Source organism: Carassius gibelio, chromosome A22, assembly GCF_023724105.1.
Source record: "Carassius gibelio isolate Cgi1373 ecotype wild population from Czech Republic chromosome A22, carGib1.2-hapl.c, whole genome shotgun sequence".
NCBI classification, from domain to species: domain Eukaryota; kingdom Metazoa; phylum Chordata; class Actinopteri; order Cypriniformes; family Cyprinidae; genus Carassius; species Carassius gibelio.
The window spans coordinates 4,564,197-4,581,732 of NC_068392.1; the positions used below are offsets into that span (position 1 = coordinate 4,564,197).

A 17,536-nucleotide genomic window follows, 5' to 3' on the forward strand; every position below is an offset into this window, starting at 1 on the left:
CAAATCACTAAACCCACCCCAACACACTCACAAACATTTTGCATTTTTAAACAAGAATAACAAACTCACATTTAAACACACATTACTTTGATCAATTGGGATAAAAATACACATTTAATAATCTTTATAAAATGATTTTCATACAATAAATCTCAAAGTTCCCTTTGGATAAATCATATGCATGTAATACTCACTTGTTTTATTGCTCACAGCTTGTGACAGTCAATTAAGCCAGCAGCTGTAACAAGAAGCAGCAGAACAACAGCAGCAACACATATTCCTGCTCAGCTGAAGATAGACCTGAACCTGGAATGGAAAAAGACAAAGAATATTACATTCTATAAAAATGTGTACTGTTGTCTATATTTATATTTAGACCCATGCTGCATCATATTCACAAAATTTCTTGCACATAAGTAACTTTTTTATATTAGAGGAACAAATTTAACAAACAAAAGTTGATACTGATATTATACGGAGGTTTAATAAATAGCCTAAAAGACGTCAAGTACACATTAAGGGCCCTATCTTGCACCCAGCGCAATTGACTTTGTACACCGACGCATGTGTCATTCCTATTTTGCACCCGCGCAAAGCGCGCTTTTCCCTCCACAGAAGCACGTCGCTAAACTAGTGAATGAACTTGCGCTCCCTGGGCGGTTCAGCGCAAAAAAGGAGGCGTGTTCCGGCGCAAACAATCCCAGATGCTATTTTGCTGTTCCATTAAACAATTGCGCCACTGACCAGAAAAAACCTAGTCTAAAGTCAGTGGCGCGTTGCGCGTTGTTCATTATGCTATTTTAAGGGCGCATGCTTGACCATAATGTATAGCGTGCACAACGCGCATATACTTTGCTCATGTAATCTATACAGATGCTACAGTTATTTTTGCAAATCATAAATTGTTACACTAAAAAAAATATTAACACATGAGATGACGGAAATCATTGTGAAATCTTGCTTACAAATTATTCAGGCTAATTGTAGTAATTAAGTATCAGACCTGTTTGCCTGATAGTGGCAAGACATATATGTATATATAAGGACATCTGACAAATATGTTTGTCCGTCAAGAACCAGGAAAAAAAAAAAATCGATGAAACAATTGTGGCTATTTCCTCCCACGCCTGTTTAACCGACGCTATTTTGGGTGGGTTTCTCCCATCCCCATACAACACAACTTCTCTGTCTTTCACTGCTCTTACAAGAACATCAGTCTCCTCGGCTGTGAACCGCTCCTGGCGTGCGCCTGGTAAATACGCCATAATAATAGCAATCCATAATGGAACTTGCGCACCTGCTTTTAAAGGGAATGTTGGATGAAGTTCTGATTGGTTTATTTCACGTTACGCCCAAACCACACCTATGAATAATGAAGCTACTTCAGACCAACCCATTTTAGATTTGCGCCGGGCGCAAGAGCCATTTATCCCGCCGGGAAAATAGCAACAGCGCCGAGACCCGCCCACAAAGTTACTTGCGCTTCGCGCTTTGACACTTGCGTTTCAGATCGTTAAAATAGGGCCCTAAGTGTACCATTTGGGACAGGACCATCGAAATGAATGCATATTTTGAATAAATCTGTTGATCAAATGATTTAATGACCCATGATTTGCTTCCTTCCTGAATTAATTAGCCATTTTGAATGAATCCGATGAACGAACAATTCATTCATTAAGATTTACTTGCCACCACCTACTGGCAGATCTAGATTTCTTTTTAAAAATATAATTGAACATTTTCCATGATTTAATATTTCAGTTTTTTAAAATGTTTTTAAAAGTGTATTCTAAACCTACTTGTGCAAAATTAATACTTCATACTCACCACTGACAGTAACACAGAAGCTTTTAATGACGGTGATACTGATGTTCCTGTTGCTGCAGCTGGTAATCTCCAGTTTATAAAGTCCAGAGTCTGTGGTTCTGGTGTTAGTGATGGTCAGAGATTCAGTCTGATGATCCAGCTTCAGTCTGTCTCTGAATCTCTCATCACACTGATCATCTCTACAGATCTTACTCTGATCTCCAGTGATTTGAGCGATGCGAGTGTCATTAAAATACCACACCTTTAAATCATTTGGGCTTTTTATTACAGCAGGATCTAAAGTGACAGATTCTCCCTCCTTCACTGACTTTCTCTTCATTTTATCTCGTTCAGAAGCAGGAACACCTGAAACACAAACCAACAGCTCACTGATTTGCTGAAAAAAAGTTAATTGTCAAGACTCGTTAATAATCAAATTGACTCACCATTTACAGCAACAATGAATTTCTTTTGACTGATTCTGCTGTTGATGATCTGTAGTTCATAAACTCCAGAGTCTGAGGTTGTGATGTTTATGATGGTCAGAGATCCAGTCTGATGATCCAGCTTCAGTCTGTCTCTGAATCTCCCATCACACTGGACATCTGTACAAATCTTACTGAGATCTTTACTTATTTCAGCTATGTAAATACTGTTAAAATACCACCTCATTCTGCCTTGTTGGTTTGTTTCAACATCAGGGTGTAGAGTGACTGAATCTCCCTCCATCACTGGCGCTTCACATGTATCAACACTGAAAAAACCTAAAGAAGAAATGAACAGTTAATCATGAGCCAAACAAAAACCCACAACAGGAAAGTGATGTGAAAAAGTTGTGAAATGCAACACATGCAAAGAAACAGCAGAGGAGCATCACTAATTTACACACTCACTCTTCAGATGAACATACATTTGACTCACTTATGATCTTCAGAACTTAATGCACATACAATACATGAATATTACACATTAATTTCAACCATCAACATATTTAAAGAATCTATGCTATTTTCAACTGTTAAAATAAAATGTCTTGTTTTTATATACATTTTTCTTTTTAGTCCTGCTGTTTGAATATCTCAAAAATAACATGTTCACTTATTTATTTATTTTTCCATTTGGCAGAAGCTTTTATCCAAAGCAACTCACCGAGGTCAATAATCATGCTTTATTATTTCGCTTTATTAAAAAATGCAGTCAAGGTGGACAATTTTCATTTCTCATGTGCATCAGACACCTAGAAGATAAAACACGGATATATTTGATATATTACTAAAAGATACTCACTACCGACAATAATACTGAATCTCTTTACAATGGTGCCACCACTGCTGCTGATGATCTGTAGTTTATAAAGTCCAGAATCTGTTGTTCTGGTGTTTGTGATGGTCAGAGATCCAGTCATATGATTCAGCTTCAGTCTGTCTCTGAATCTCTCATCACACTGATCATCTGTACAGATCTTACTCTGATCTCCAGTGATTTCAGCGATGAGAATGTCATTAAAATACCACGTCATCACATCATTTGGGCTTTTAGTTTCACCAGGATCTAAAGTGACAGATTCTCCCTCCTCAACTGACATTTCATCTGATTTAACAGCAGGAACACCTGAAACACAAACCAACAGCTGCTTGAGCCTCGTTTTGCTGATAGTAACAAACTACATAACATGAAAGAACTGTAGAAGTAAAAATCATTGTGACAAAATGTATTTTTTATCCTTTTTTCATCAGGTTCTCTGCACTTCGGATTCTTGGTTAACTAAACCAGGCCTTCTTAACCTTCTTAACATTTGAGCATTAGTTTTGTTATGTAAAATGTTAGGTTAGACTAAATCTTTCATGTCCACCGGTGATCTCCACCGGTGGGGATCAGGGCTTGCATGTGCCACCCAACCTGTGAGCCTGGCCTACCATGGGACCACCACATCCAATCACAGAATTGCTCTGGTGTCCAGTGTAAGTTCACTACAAACACCTACAGGATTCAAAACACATTATTCACATGATTTAAATGTACATAGCTTTTAAACATAATGACTCACCATATACAGCAACAAAGTAGATATTTTCACTGATTCTGCTGCTGATGTTGATCTGTACCTTATAGAATCCAAAGTCTGTGTTTGTGATGTTTGTGATGGTCAGAGATCCAGTCTGATTATCCAGCTTCAGTCTGTCTCTGAATCTCTCATTAACATCTTCACACTGAACATCTTTGCAGATAAAACTGAGATCTTCATTGATTTCAGCCACTCGGATGTCATTAAAAAACCATTTAATATCTTTTTGTTGGATTGCTTCAACATCAGTGTGTAGAGTTACTGAATCTCCCTCCTTCACAAAAACTTGCAAGATGGCTCCGTAACCAAAAACACCTGATGAATAAAGAGAGAGTTAGGCCGTTGACACACTGGCTGGCACGTCCTGATTTTGCCAAGTTCGATGTGTTCCTAGGTCAACATATTTTGTTGACCCTGGAACAACATTTTACTCCAAAAATATATTCTTAACCATATCCCTACACCTAAACCTAACCTTAACCATGAGTAATCCCTAAAATCAGAGGAAATGATAGATGAATGACACTGATGTAAAAGCACCAAACACTGATTTTAAGCATAAACTTCACAAAATCTATAAACTGGTTCTTCAAATCTGATTGGTTAATCACAATGTTGTTCCAGGGTCAACAACGATGTTGTCCCAGGAACATGTCTCACTTGGTAAAATCAGGTTCTGCCACTGGCTGTGTGGCGTGAGCGTGGAGTTTCTGTTGCGTGGCGGCTGCGTCGTATTTCCCGTGTCTTTACACACCAGAACCGTGCCTGACGCGGCGCTGGCGCGCTGCTGCTGCTGTAGGTGACATAGAGGGAGGCCGCCGACAAACCAGGCTCTTGTCTTCACGACAAGAATTTCAAAAAAAATTCTCACATTCTCACACCTTCATGATAAGCATAAATATAAAGCTTACTTATAAAGGACACCGTCAACAGTATTGACGGCAAAATAGACTATGCCTGACTGGTGCAATATTTGAAAATCGATAATTATTTATCTATTAAATTAAATTTCTTAAATTATGTCAATCTATAGACTTTCAAAAATCTAAATGTCATTAATTGATATGTATTTGTGTACAAAATGACATATAAAAATATTTTCCTATTCTATTTTGCCTGGAAACGCTTCCAACGCGCTTGCGTGTCGTGGGAAAAATAGACGTTGGTTCTATTTCTAGCATGCATGTGTTTTCTGTGCGGCTCGAGCAGGCAGTCCCTTTTGATGTTCACTCCTGTTATGTACTGTATGTGAAAACTCATTTTTTCCATTCTGCTGAAGCCCGATTTGTTCACATTTGTGTAGCTGCACAAACCAATGTCGCTTTAGCCTGCAAAATGGGGCGGGGCCAACCGCTATAAAGTCGGCCGAAGCGCCATTCATCAGATTATTCTCCTTCATCGACGAGGATAATCTCTTCGCTGACACTTCTGCAAGAATAAGCCGTGGAATAAGCTCCAGCTCTGCTCACTGCCATGGAAGAAGCCGAAGCAGCGAACGCAAGCTTCACTGCAGGTATCCGGCATCTGAGAAAGAGCAATTTGCAAGGAGAAAATTTCCAGCACGCCTTGTTCCAAATGTCGCGCCACGAATATGGTTCGTGCAAGGGGCTCTTCCATTTCCCTGGAGGAAATGATCACCACACATCTGTGCCCACCATCTGCCCTCGGCTTAAAGGGCCATGCAGCGCATCCATCTAAGCCCTGCAGGACCACCTGAGCCATCGGCAACAGTGCTTATGCAACAGCCGAACAGGCCGGCTCAGCACTGCACACAATGGTGATCCAAGCCAAACTTCTCCGTAGTAAGGACAAGTCTGGCCAAGAGCACTAAGAGACCTTTAAAGAGCTGCGTAAAGCAACAGATCGCACTCTGCGCGCTACTAAGGCCACACCGCAAGCAATCAGTAAGACCATGGCCAGCCTGGTGGTGTTGGAGCACCACCGTTGGCTAACACTGACAGAGATCAGGGATGCTGAAAAAATGGCCTCCCTTGACTTGCCATTCTCGCTGAAAGGGTTATTTGGCTCCACTGTGCATGGGTTCACTGAACAGTGTTCGAAAACTCAGAAGATGTTGTAGGCGCTTCAGGTGTCCTGCAGGTGAAGTGTGTGCCGAATATTTTACTGTTGTAATAGCGGACCCAAATGCTTTAAAGAGCAAAATTCCTCATCCTCTCGCAATCACTTACACGAACGTAGACTCAATGCTTTTTCAAGGCGAGCTATCGTTCAAGAAAATACCCATTATGTTGCTTGGGCAGCCATTCCGGGAATCTGGAAATGGGTTTTGGAAACAATTTGCTCACAGGCTGCCCGCTCCAGGGGCGTTGTTCAAACTTCTGTCCCGGACTACTAAGCTATTGTTCTCCAGCTGGAGGTGCAAGCACTGATTGCAAAAGGTCCTGTGGAAATAGTGCCCCCAGTGAACAGCGAGTCAAGCTCTTTCAGCAACTATTTCCTCTTTCCAAAGAGAGATGGTGGGCTCAGACCCATTCTAGATCTCAGACATTTGAACAGCTCGCTTATGCGCCATTTATTGTATATTACGTGTATATTAAGGAGGGACCTTCTCTCACAGGCAAAAGGCATGATTTGGCATCCTTGCCCAGAGTTGTGGAGCCTTCATGTCTGGTGCCTTGACGGGAGTTTGTTAGGCTCCTAGAGAGAGTAAGCAACACCATTCACGAGATGGCTCTAATGCCAGAAATGGTCAGTCTTCCTCAACTGGTCCTCTGCATGGCAAGTGGACAAATTTTCATGTGACGTGTCCTGCGTGCTGACTTTTCTGCAAAAGCTGCGGGATAAGAGGTGTGCCCCATCCAGACTCGAAGTATATCTGGTGGCCATCGCTGCGAATCATTCTCACAAGGCTTGTCATTCAATAGACAGAAACAACTTGGTTGTTAAATTTCTGAAGGGCACAAGGAGACTTATTTCTCCTTGTGCTGTGCCAGACTGTGCCATGTTGGGACTTATTCGTGGTCTTAGAGGCCCTTATCGCTTAAAATGGCCCTTCTCCTTGCTTTGGTGTCAGTTAAGCGTGTGGGTGACTTACAAACACTGTCGGTCGGTGCCTGGTGTCTTGAGTTTGGGCTCAATCACTGCAAGGTCATTTTGAAACCAAGTCACGACTATGTTCCTAAAGTGCTCTCTACTCCCTTTAGAGAACAAGTAATATACCTATTGGCACTCCCCTCTGCAGACAGTGAGCAGGGACCGAACACTCTCTGCCCTATTAGGGCTCTGAGAGTCTATGTGGAATGTTCTAAACTGTTTAGGCAGTCTAAACAGCTGTTTATTTGCTTTGGAGGCCACCAGAAGGGTCTGCCGGTCTCACTGGATTGTTGATGCAATACTCTTTCTTATGCATCAGAAGGACTGGAATGCCCTTTTGGTGTGAGAGCCCACTCCACAAGGGCAATGGCCTCATCATGGGCGTGGTCCTGCAGCATATCTGCAGAGAGATCTGTGCAGCTGCCGGCTTGTCATCGCCGTCCACTTTTGCCAGATTCTATAACTTAAGACGTCCCTGCTCTGCAGATGCGGATTCTATCTGTTTAATCCTCCCATATGGTTAGTGGTTTCTCATGCCCTCAGCTAAGCTTTGGTGAGATAATGCCTAAGTCCCTTAGGGCCTTTATTAGTGCTCTAACACTGCATGTAATTGTTGCTTGTAGTGTGGCCTGATTGGATTCGTTCCTATACATAACGGGAGTGAATGTTCGAAAGAGAAAGCTTAGGTTACTTAACGTAACCTTGGTTCCCTGAGATAAGGTAACGAGTGTTATGTCACTTGCCGCACTATAAGCTTCATAAATTGATGATCGTCACATCAGTTGTATTATCTTTTGTTTCAGTCACACCACTGAAACTGATCTGGGCTACATTTTAAATTGTGTAACTTTTTTCCATTTGGTTACTGAAGAGAGATTGTAACAATTAAAGTTTTTTTTTTTTTTTTTTTTTTTTTAAACAAAATGTTTTACCATACATGAGTTATCAAAAAAGCAGTTAGAGCTAAATTTATATCATCACATGATACTCACCAGAGATACTAACACTGTATGTCTTTATGATGCTGAATTTGCTGCTGTTGATCTGTAGTTTATAAAGTCCAGAGTCTGTGGTTTTGGTGTTTGTGATTGTCAGAGATCCAGTCTGATGATCCATAGCAAGTCTGCCTCTAAATTTCCCATAAGCATCTTCACACTGAACATCTGTACAGATATCAGTGTGATCTCCAGTGATTTCCGCTATTTGAGAGCCAGTAAAATACCATCTAAATGTTATTCTGTTTTGTTGGTTTGCTTTAACATCAGTGTGTAAAGTGACTGAATCTCCCTCCAACATGGACACTTCTCTTGTATCAACACCAACAAAACCTGAAGAAGAAATTAAAATATTAAAAAAGAAACAATAAACTATGGTCTGTCTGAAAATAGTTCAGATTGGCTGCAATGTGTGCATTCAAACCACTGAATGCAGAGATAGCTCCAGTCAGTTTCATCTCCATTATAAATGGGAATAACAGATTTTGTGTGAAAATAAATTATACAAGTAGTTTATTTTACTTAAAAATCTTATAATTGTATGAGGTGGCAAATGGGGGGCTTTTATCCCCCACAAATGGGGTAAAAGGCTCACCAGAATGGAGCAAAAGGCACACAGTAGATTAAGTTAATACCTGTTCAGAAAAATCACTTTAGCAATGTTTATGTTCTATTCTGCTTATTTTGATAAATAAAATAATTTGATTAAAATGTACAATGACTCACCATATAAAGCAACAATGAATGCCTTTCTACTGATTCTGCCGCTTTTGCTGGTGATCTTCAGTTTATATTCTCCAGAGTCTGTGTTTGTGATGTTTGTGATGGTCAGAGATCCAGTCTGATGATCCAGCTTCAGTCTGTCTCTGAATCTCTCATTAACATCTTCACACTGAACATCTGTACAGGCCTGTCTGCAATCTCTATTGATTTGAGCTATGCAAATGTCATTGAAATACCATTTCATTTTAACCTGTTGGTTTGTTTTAATATGAGGGTGTAGAATGACTGAATCTCCCTCCATCACTGACACTTTATCTGTACTGAAACCAGACACACCTATAAAAGAAATAAACAGGTAACCATAAGACAATTTTTTTATATATATAACATATGTGCTGTGAAAATGTTTTTCTATCATAAAGATTGTAGGTCTTATTTTTACTCCTGCTGTTTGAATCTCCCAGTTTCCCCTATTTGAACAGTTTGGCCATAATGTTTTTAATCCACGCTGCTGATATGGGTTTTGACCGCAGCTCCCTACAGGCAGAGTACGCAGTCTTTGTAGGGCACCAACTCCCAGGTGGGCACCATCCCTGTTTAAAAAAAAAAAAAAAAAAAAAAAAATCCCCCAACTGCTCGCAACTCTGTTTGCAGCTGAATGTTCATAATTAATGGTGAACATCTATGTCCGGTTAAAAGACATCAGAAACCCAGCTGACGCATATAAAAGAAAACGAAAGTAAAAAAATTAAATAAAAATAAACAAAATAATAGGCTAATAATAATAAATAAAACAGGCATAAAGTTGGCTTTATTCGATACATGCGAATATTGGTATACACTTTTCTAACGTCAATAGCATGAGGAGAATGACTATAATTGTTCATCTAGGTGTCAACTATGAACCACATTTTTTTTTACATTTTGAGATTTATGAAATTAAAAATTAGGTTACTTTTCCACAACCGAATGGGCTCAAACGCAAATTTGATGCTCAATAGCATCTGAGGAGAAAGACTTACAGTCATAAAACAACTCATGTCAACTACGCCTAATACATTTTAAAATATATATTAAAATAAATTGTAAATACTTTAGGTAAAAATGAGGCCTGTTTATATTCAAGATACAATCTTGCTTAGGGCATCCATTTGGCCAGCAGCGGCCCTTCGTGTAATATTAATTTTAAAAGACGTTGTTGACCAGAAAATATATATTAAAGAATGTATTAAAATGGTCGGGCAAAATACAAACAACAATTTATGTCGAATGTGAATCGAGTAGAGCTCATAAACGAAACTTCCTTATGTTCGCTTTTATCATTATCCAAATATAGCCTATATATAAACATGACTTACCGTACGCGATTAAATACATGAGCGATGAGAGCAAGTATGAGACGTGCTTCATTTTCATTTTTCCCCTTAAATGAATATAGATTCAGTTACGTAAGCATTCCTTTACATTACAAGAGATGTCATCGTTTTAGGGAGGCTCCCTTACGCACCGCAGAGCAGTGACGTTGCGTTAAACGGTCTTTAATTATTAATGATTATATATAGTTATTATTAAAAACATAATCATAGTTTATTGATAAACCATAAAGCAATCTACCACGGAAACCATTGTTTGGTCAATAGTTACTACATTTATTACTCCTGGCATACGATCATAACTTAATATGGGGTCTTCGTCAGAGAGTATGAGGAAAAAAAAAAAAGCAGTATGCATTCTATACTACTGGCACGCCATCTTGAGTCCCAAATAAGAATTCACCTATCCACAAACATCCTTCACCATCCCCCAATATAACTATATATATATAAAAAAGCATTAGAAAATTACGATTAGATTCTGGGTTTATTGATAAGGGTGGAGTTGAACAGCTAGTTAGCTTTAGTAAAGATCCTAAAATGTTTAAGTGGAAAGTTCAGTGCATCAGAGAATGTTAAAATCACATTTCAGTATAAACTGAGGTACTGATCAGATTATTCAGTTTAGCTTACTTTAGTTGTTTCTGAAAAAAAGAAAAAAAAAAAAAAAGAAAAAAAAAACGGAACTACTCAAAGATTCAAAGTGTTAGGAGTAAATCAGATCTATTTTTAATGGCACTTGTCATTTAAACATACAAAGATCTTAACTTACAAATTACAAAGGTCCACATGAAAGTTCCTTTCCATTTTAAGAAAATATAGTTTATACATCCATAAATGTAAGACACTTGGTCTTTGGCTGATGCAAATTACAGAAAACAAGCAAATATACAGTATAAAATATACAAAAGAGGATCAGAAGGCACCTAACTTGTCTTCTACTAAAGGTTGTGGTTCAAGTTTTTGTGAGGTGTGCTTATTACAGTACTTCTGCTCTGACACTGAAATTACTTTTCTGAAAAAAAACAGGCACCACGATGACACTCCTAAATCTTGCAGTTGAACAAACTACAAAGAATAGCAATTCACTTTTGCACATCAACAATAACCACATAAATCTCAAACAACTGATTAACATAATACATATGTATAATAAATGCATATTGTTGTTTTACCAGTAAACCAGTGGCTCATACATCACTGCAACAACAGATGTGGACGATAATACAGAATATAACAATATATTACAAAAATAGATATTTGCTGTTTTGCATAGATTTGGAAGTTTCTATCCACAGGGTTTTTAAGGATCAGTTCCTGAGATCCAGAGTCTTGATCAAGTACAAAACCCAAAGTGCTTCAATGAAGGATTCCTGCTGAAAACACCTGTTTATTAGTGATGCACGGGTCAGGTTTTTTTTCCAACCCATGGGTCCCGCTTTTATGAAATAATTTGGCCCGCCCCAATCCGCTGGTTATGATATGACCCGCACATAGGGGACATCACACAAGTTACGTTGCTACGTAAGCCTTAGTTTTGCAACCTTATCAAAGAACCTAATACAATATGAAAACAGATATTCCAGATATTTAATATAGGCTATATTAAATATCTTATATTAATATAATATATGCACTCAACATATATGGATTTTTTTATTTAGTTTTTAATGACCCGTCCCACAAATAAAGTGACAATTTCTTTACCCGCCCTAACCCAACCCTCGTGTCACCCACAGGTTATGAGACAACCCATGCATCTACAACTGCTTAGTGTAATGTGAATAAATTCAGAATAACAGCACACTAGTATATCACAATGTAGATCATCAAACCCCAACATACATATTTGTCTGTGCTTTCCGATCATCAGTGTCTTTTTTTGTGTGCAGCAGCAGCAGCAGAGGGAGAGCAGCCTTTAATACATTCTAGAATATTTATCTCCTCTTTTTGGTGGAAAATAAACATACATTTTGGTTAACATTTTGTTTTTGAAACTTAATTTTAGTTGTCTTTTTGTCAGCAATATTGCATGTTGATGTAATCACAATTAATGACGTCAATGTCATCCCTCATCTTATCATCTTCAATCTTAAAAAAAGGTTGTCTTTGTTTACGAATGCTACTGATGATTATAGATAATAGAAAAAAAAGACAATCATGACCTGTTCTTGTCTGGATCACTTTCAGTAGCAGCTTTAATAAACCTCTATATAATGAAAAACTCGTTTCCATCTTTATTGATGGATCTTTATTGTCCCTTTCAATGAAAGTATCTAAATTATAAATGACATTACATTGGTGTCTCACTGGTATTAGGAGTCATCTCATTGGCTGGAGTCCTCGATAAATCGTCAGTCTGAATAGGGAACGAGCTTTCATCATGATTTGCCTTTAAGAAAACACAGAAGATTAAAGAAATGAACAGGATTGATGATTGAGTTACACAAACACAAAAATGCTAGTAACTTTGAAATGGTATTTTAATGATGTTGATGTAGCTGAAATCAATAGAGATCAAATAAACATGGTTATGAGAGATTCAGAGGCAGACTGAAGCTGGATCTTCAGACTGGATCTCTGACCATAAGGAACATCACAAACACAGACTCTGGACTTTATAAACTACAGATCATCAGAAGCAGATACAGCATTACAAAAAGCTTCATTGTTAGTGTCACTAGTGAGTATGATTTAGTAATTCAGTGCCTTTTTTCTTTGAGCAGAATAACTGTTTCCATTGTGGCCTATATGACAAACTGAGCTTATTTAATCTAAAATATGTAAGCACTTATTTAACCCACAATGTCCAATCCTTAATCTAGTAAAAATTATTTCTTCCCTTCGATTCCTTGCAGTGATCCTCCCTGTCCCAACCTTTTGTTGTATTCTATATAAATGTCTCCCTTTGTCCGCTCTATCCCAACCATTCTGCCACTTTTTCATAATTTCCATCCAGATTTTTGTTTTAGCCTCTGTTTTACTTATTAAGATTTCCACATCTTCTCTTTTACTGGCTTGTTTTGCCAAACCATCTACCATTTCATTTCCTTTAACACCAACATGAGCTGGTACCCATGTTAATTTTACATTCACCCCCAACTGAGAAATCCTTGTGTAACATTCTAGTACATCATACACGATGTCTAGTCTTGATTTTGACTTAAATGATTGCAAACTCTTTAGTACTGCACTAGAGTTTGAGCAAATTACTACTTTATCTGGTCTTGTTTCTTCTACCCACTGTAGAGCCAGCCAGATACCCATCAATTCCACTGTAAATACAGATACTTGATCAGATAGTCTCTTCTGTACCTTAATTCCCATTTTTGGTATTCCAAATGCAGCACCTGTTTGCCCAGATTTAGGATCTTTAGACCCATCGGTGTAAATATCCAGATACCCATTAAACTCCTCATTCTTATGTTCACAAAAAACTCTACATAAATCCACCTCTGCTTTACTCTTTAAATTTCTATTTAATAACTGCAGATCCACTATAGGTTCCTCAAACAACCATGGTGGTCTGACAGGCAACGGAACAGTTGGGCTAAATTCTATACCCTCTAAACCCAAGTCTTTGCCAATAGCACCACATATCCATCCAAAACTCTGACTTTTAACCCTATCGTGCTCCCAGCAAACCTCCATTACTACTCTAGTTGGGTGGGACCTACCATGTCCTTGTAAGTTTGCCCAATAGTTAGCTGCCAACTGTTCCCTCCTTAAATGTAAAGGCATCTCACCCATCTCTACTTGCAACGCCACTGCATATCCTAAGTGCTTGAGTTTGTATTACTTGTAGTTCTTGTAGTTCTTGCTGCATCTCTATATGCTATACAACCATAATCTATTACAGACTTAATCAGTGAAACATATATCTCCCTCAGTGATTGCCTGCTCGCCCCCCAGTCCACTCCTGTCAGACACCTCATCACATTTAATACTTTTTTACACTTTACTAAAACTTTCTCTGTGACCCGCCCATGTTAACCTAGCATCAAAAACCATTCCCAAAAACCTAAATGACTCTACTTTCTCCAGAACATGTCCATATAATTTAAGATTAATTTCCTCCCCTATCTTTCTCCTTGTAAAGAAAAGCACTTGAGATTTTTCCTTTGAAAATCTAAAACCCCATCTCATTGACCATCGTTCTACCTTTTCTATTGCTTCTTGAACTTTACTTACTGTGTATTTTATGTTTCTTACCCTCTTCCACAAGGCCCCGTCATCTGCAAACAGTGATCTACCAATCCCAGGCCCTACATCTGAAAATACATAATTTATCATGATGATAAAGAGCAGTGGGCTGATAACAATACCCTGAGGTGTTCCATTTTCTACCATATAACTATCAGATAGTTCTTTCCCAATTCACACCCGAATAGAGCGTTCGTACAGGAAACCTTTACCCAGTTAAAGGCCCTCCCTCCAATTACCAAAAGATGTAATTTAATCAACCCCTCTTTCCACAACATATCATACGCTTTCTCAACGTCTAGGAAGACTTCCACCACTGATTCCCTATTAACCTGCAATTTCCTTATTTCATCTTCCAGGCACAGTACTGGATCCATTGTTCCTCTTCCCTTCCTGGATCCACTTTGATAAGGATCAATTAATTCTCTTTTCTCCAAAAAATAGACCAGTCTGTCTGTTACCATACATTCCATAATTTTACCTATATGGGATGTCAGTGCAATTGGTCTATAACTATTAGGTTTCGAAGGATCTTTCCCTGGTTTCCTAATAGGAACTACAATTGCTTCCTTCCAACGTTTTGGAAGTTGTCCTTCCTCCCATACTCTATTATACAATCTAAGCAGTCTTCCTAACGCAATCTCACCCATAAAAGTCAACATAGTATAACACAGTTCATCTCCTCCTGGTGCTGTCATCCCTGCCCGCGTAATTGCTTTCTCCATCTCTGCCTTAGAAAATGGTGCACTCTATGCATAATCCACTTCCGCTCTTTTTCCTAAGACCCCAGGATATGTCCTCAATGTCCTTTCCTTCCTTTCTAGCATTCTCCTTCTAGGTTATCCGAGCTATGTATTACTACGAAAGCTTTTGCCATCATCTCTGCCTTCTCCTTGTCAGTCACAGCTTTATTCTCCCCACTCACTATTACAGGGTAAACCCATTCCCTCCCTTTCCCACCCATCCTCCTTATCATCCCCCACACTTATCCCACAGGTGTCATTCTACCTATTGTGCTGCAGAACTGACGTTTATATTGAATTAAATGCTCAAAATTATGAGTCTGTCTCAACTGCCTAAAAGCCCTATTCCTTACTACTTCTCTACATTGCTCTGTCCACCATGGCACTGCTTTCCTTCTCCTAATTCCAGAGCTCTTAGGAATGGTTTCATCTGCCACCCCTTTAATAATTTCCTGGAACCTACTGTATTCTCTGTCAATATCCATAACTTTAACCTCCTCATCTAATCTTTCCTCACAAAGCTCCTTAAATTTTGCCCAATTTGCCTTACCAAACATCCATCTCCTTCCTCCCTCTTCAGACCGTCTTTTCGTCCTCATTTGAATAGAACATAATATAGGAAAATGATCACTACCTACAGTTGATTCCTCCCATACCTCCCATTCACATAATCTTGCTATATCATTAGAAGTAATTGTAAGATCTAATGCCGACTCATTTCCTGATACTATATCAATTCTTGTTCCTCTACCATTATTAAGACACACCAGCCCTTTTAAATCCAACAAGTCCTCTATGACTTGACCATTTCTATCCAACTTTTTTACACCCCAAAGTGGGCTGTGAGCGTTAAAGTCCCCACACCATACTACCTTTCGTCTATCCTGTCCCTCAACCCCTTCCTTTGAATTAAAGTCCAATCTCCTACATGGGTTGTAAAAGTTAATTATTGCTATACTGTCCATCCCTATCCACACTTCCACCACCACATATTCCAACTCTTTTCCCAGCCCCAGAATCCTATATGGAAGCCCCTGTCTAATAAATGTAATACACCCCCCCCCCCCCACCACCACTTTCTTTTCTATCTCGACAAACCCCCACATATCCCTGTATCACAAAATCCAAATGTGGACTAAGCCACGTTTCCTGAATACAAATAACATCTGGATTTTCCACAATTCCTTCAATAAAAGATTTAAACTCTTGTCCATTTGTTATCAGGCTTCGGGCATTCCATTGTATAATTAAAAACATAATTAATATTAACCAACACATGATTCCTGACTAGACTGTTGTTTGAGATCATCTCTCACTATTTCCCATGTCAGTCTGGTTATATCCAGACTTGTTTCACTTTTCACACAACCCCCATTGCTACTTCCTGCTGACTGATTTCGTACCATTTTTACTGCTTCTGCATATGATACCTTCTGCCCCACTCTTACTTGCTGCACCTGCACTGTTTCCTTCATCACTGCACATCCCCCATAAGCCACATTATGTGCACCTCCACAATTACAACAATTTGGTGATACACCTTCCCCACACTGGCCATAATTATGATTTCCTCCACATCTAGCACACCTTCTTGTTTCCTTGCACATTGCTGCTACATGTCCAAATCGCTGACAGTTATAGCATCAAAGCGGTTTTGGAACCTAAGGTCTAACAAAGTAACTCATATATCCAATTGTTACTTTCTTTGGGAGAGTCTCGCCCTCAAACTGCAGCAAAACTGATTGGCAATCCACCTTAGCCCCTTCTCTTGATGCTTTAAGTCTTTGTCCACTCATTATAGTACCACCTCTTAAATTAGACTTCACCTCTTCCATCCCTACACACAACGGGATACCTGTAATCACCCCCTTACTCCACTGTTTCCTTCCCTGATCAACTACAACCCTGTCCAACCCTGTCGGGCTCTCAATCTTTCCAGCTTGAGAGCCCGATCTCTCTGATCCAGATCTTTACAAGTAATCAGTAAACTTCCATTTCTCAGAACCCTTGCTGCAATTATATCTCCAATTGCTTTCTTTAATGCCACAGTCAATCTAACCGGATTTATACCTTCCACTCCACCTTCATCCTTAAACTTAATAATTACTTTAAACTCTTTATCATCTCGTTCTTCTAAAGTACACATATAACTCTCCTCTCCACTGAAATCCGAGTTACCGCTAACACCTAGTGTATTTGCCTTCCTTTTCTTCTTCTGATTTTCAATTTTACTCCCTTTCTGCTTTCCCTTACCACTTTTCTCCTTATCTCGTCCTCTTCCATCTCCTTCTTTCATCTCCGGTCCAGTCACAGTACAGCTGTGCCAAACCGCCGTCTCTCTCTCAAAAAAACCCTAGATTATCGTTTGTTTTGAAAATCCCTCGCACAACGCGCTGCGTTTCCTCTCCTTGCACCCCTGCTTCGAGAATTCACATTTTAAACTTCCGTAACACTTATGTTAGTTTGGTCACAACACGCCGATAATACCCGTAGCTCGCTACGATCACCCTCCACTAATAACAACTTCTTCTTTTGTTTTTATTCGCGGTTGGCAAACAGCTTTCGGGTGCATTA

General features: G+C 39.1%; 2 protein-coding genes across 3 annotated transcripts; both read right to left on the reverse strand.

Annotated features, from left to right (window-relative positions):
- Nucleotides 1-2,069: 2,069 nt before the first annotated feature.
- LOC127942889 (uncharacterized) lies at nt 2,070-4,222 on the reverse strand. 2 transcript variants are annotated; one of them, XM_052538904.1, is made up of 4 exons: nt 3,854-4,222; nt 3,094-3,417; nt 2,474-2,570; nt 2,070-2,172 (listed from the first exon to the last, which is right to left on the reverse strand). In XM_052538904.1, exons 2-4 carry the CDS (start codon nt 3,389-3,391, stop codon nt 2,157-2,159), a joined length of 411 nt encoding a protein of 136 aa, XP_052394864.1. In that variant the 5' UTR covers nt 3,392-3,417; nt 3,854-4,222; the 3' UTR covers nt 2,070-2,156. The 2 variants fall into 2 exon arrangements, with proteins under 2 accessions (XP_052394864.1, XP_052394863.1); XM_052538903.1 differs by having other exon boundaries at nt 2,070-2,570.
- A 1,044-nt stretch (nt 4,223-5,266) lies between these two features.
- On the reverse strand, nt 5,267-17,258 carry LOC127942444 (uncharacterized). Its single transcript, XM_052538146.1, has 4 exons — nt 17,033-17,258; nt 8,647-8,979; nt 7,931-8,253; nt 5,267-5,395 (listed from the first exon to the last, which is right to left on the reverse strand). Exons 1-4 carry the CDS (start codon nt 17,256-17,258, stop codon nt 5,267-5,269), a joined length of 1,011 nt encoding a protein of 336 aa, XP_052394106.1.
- Between the last annotated feature and the right edge of the window lie 278 nt (nt 17,259-17,536).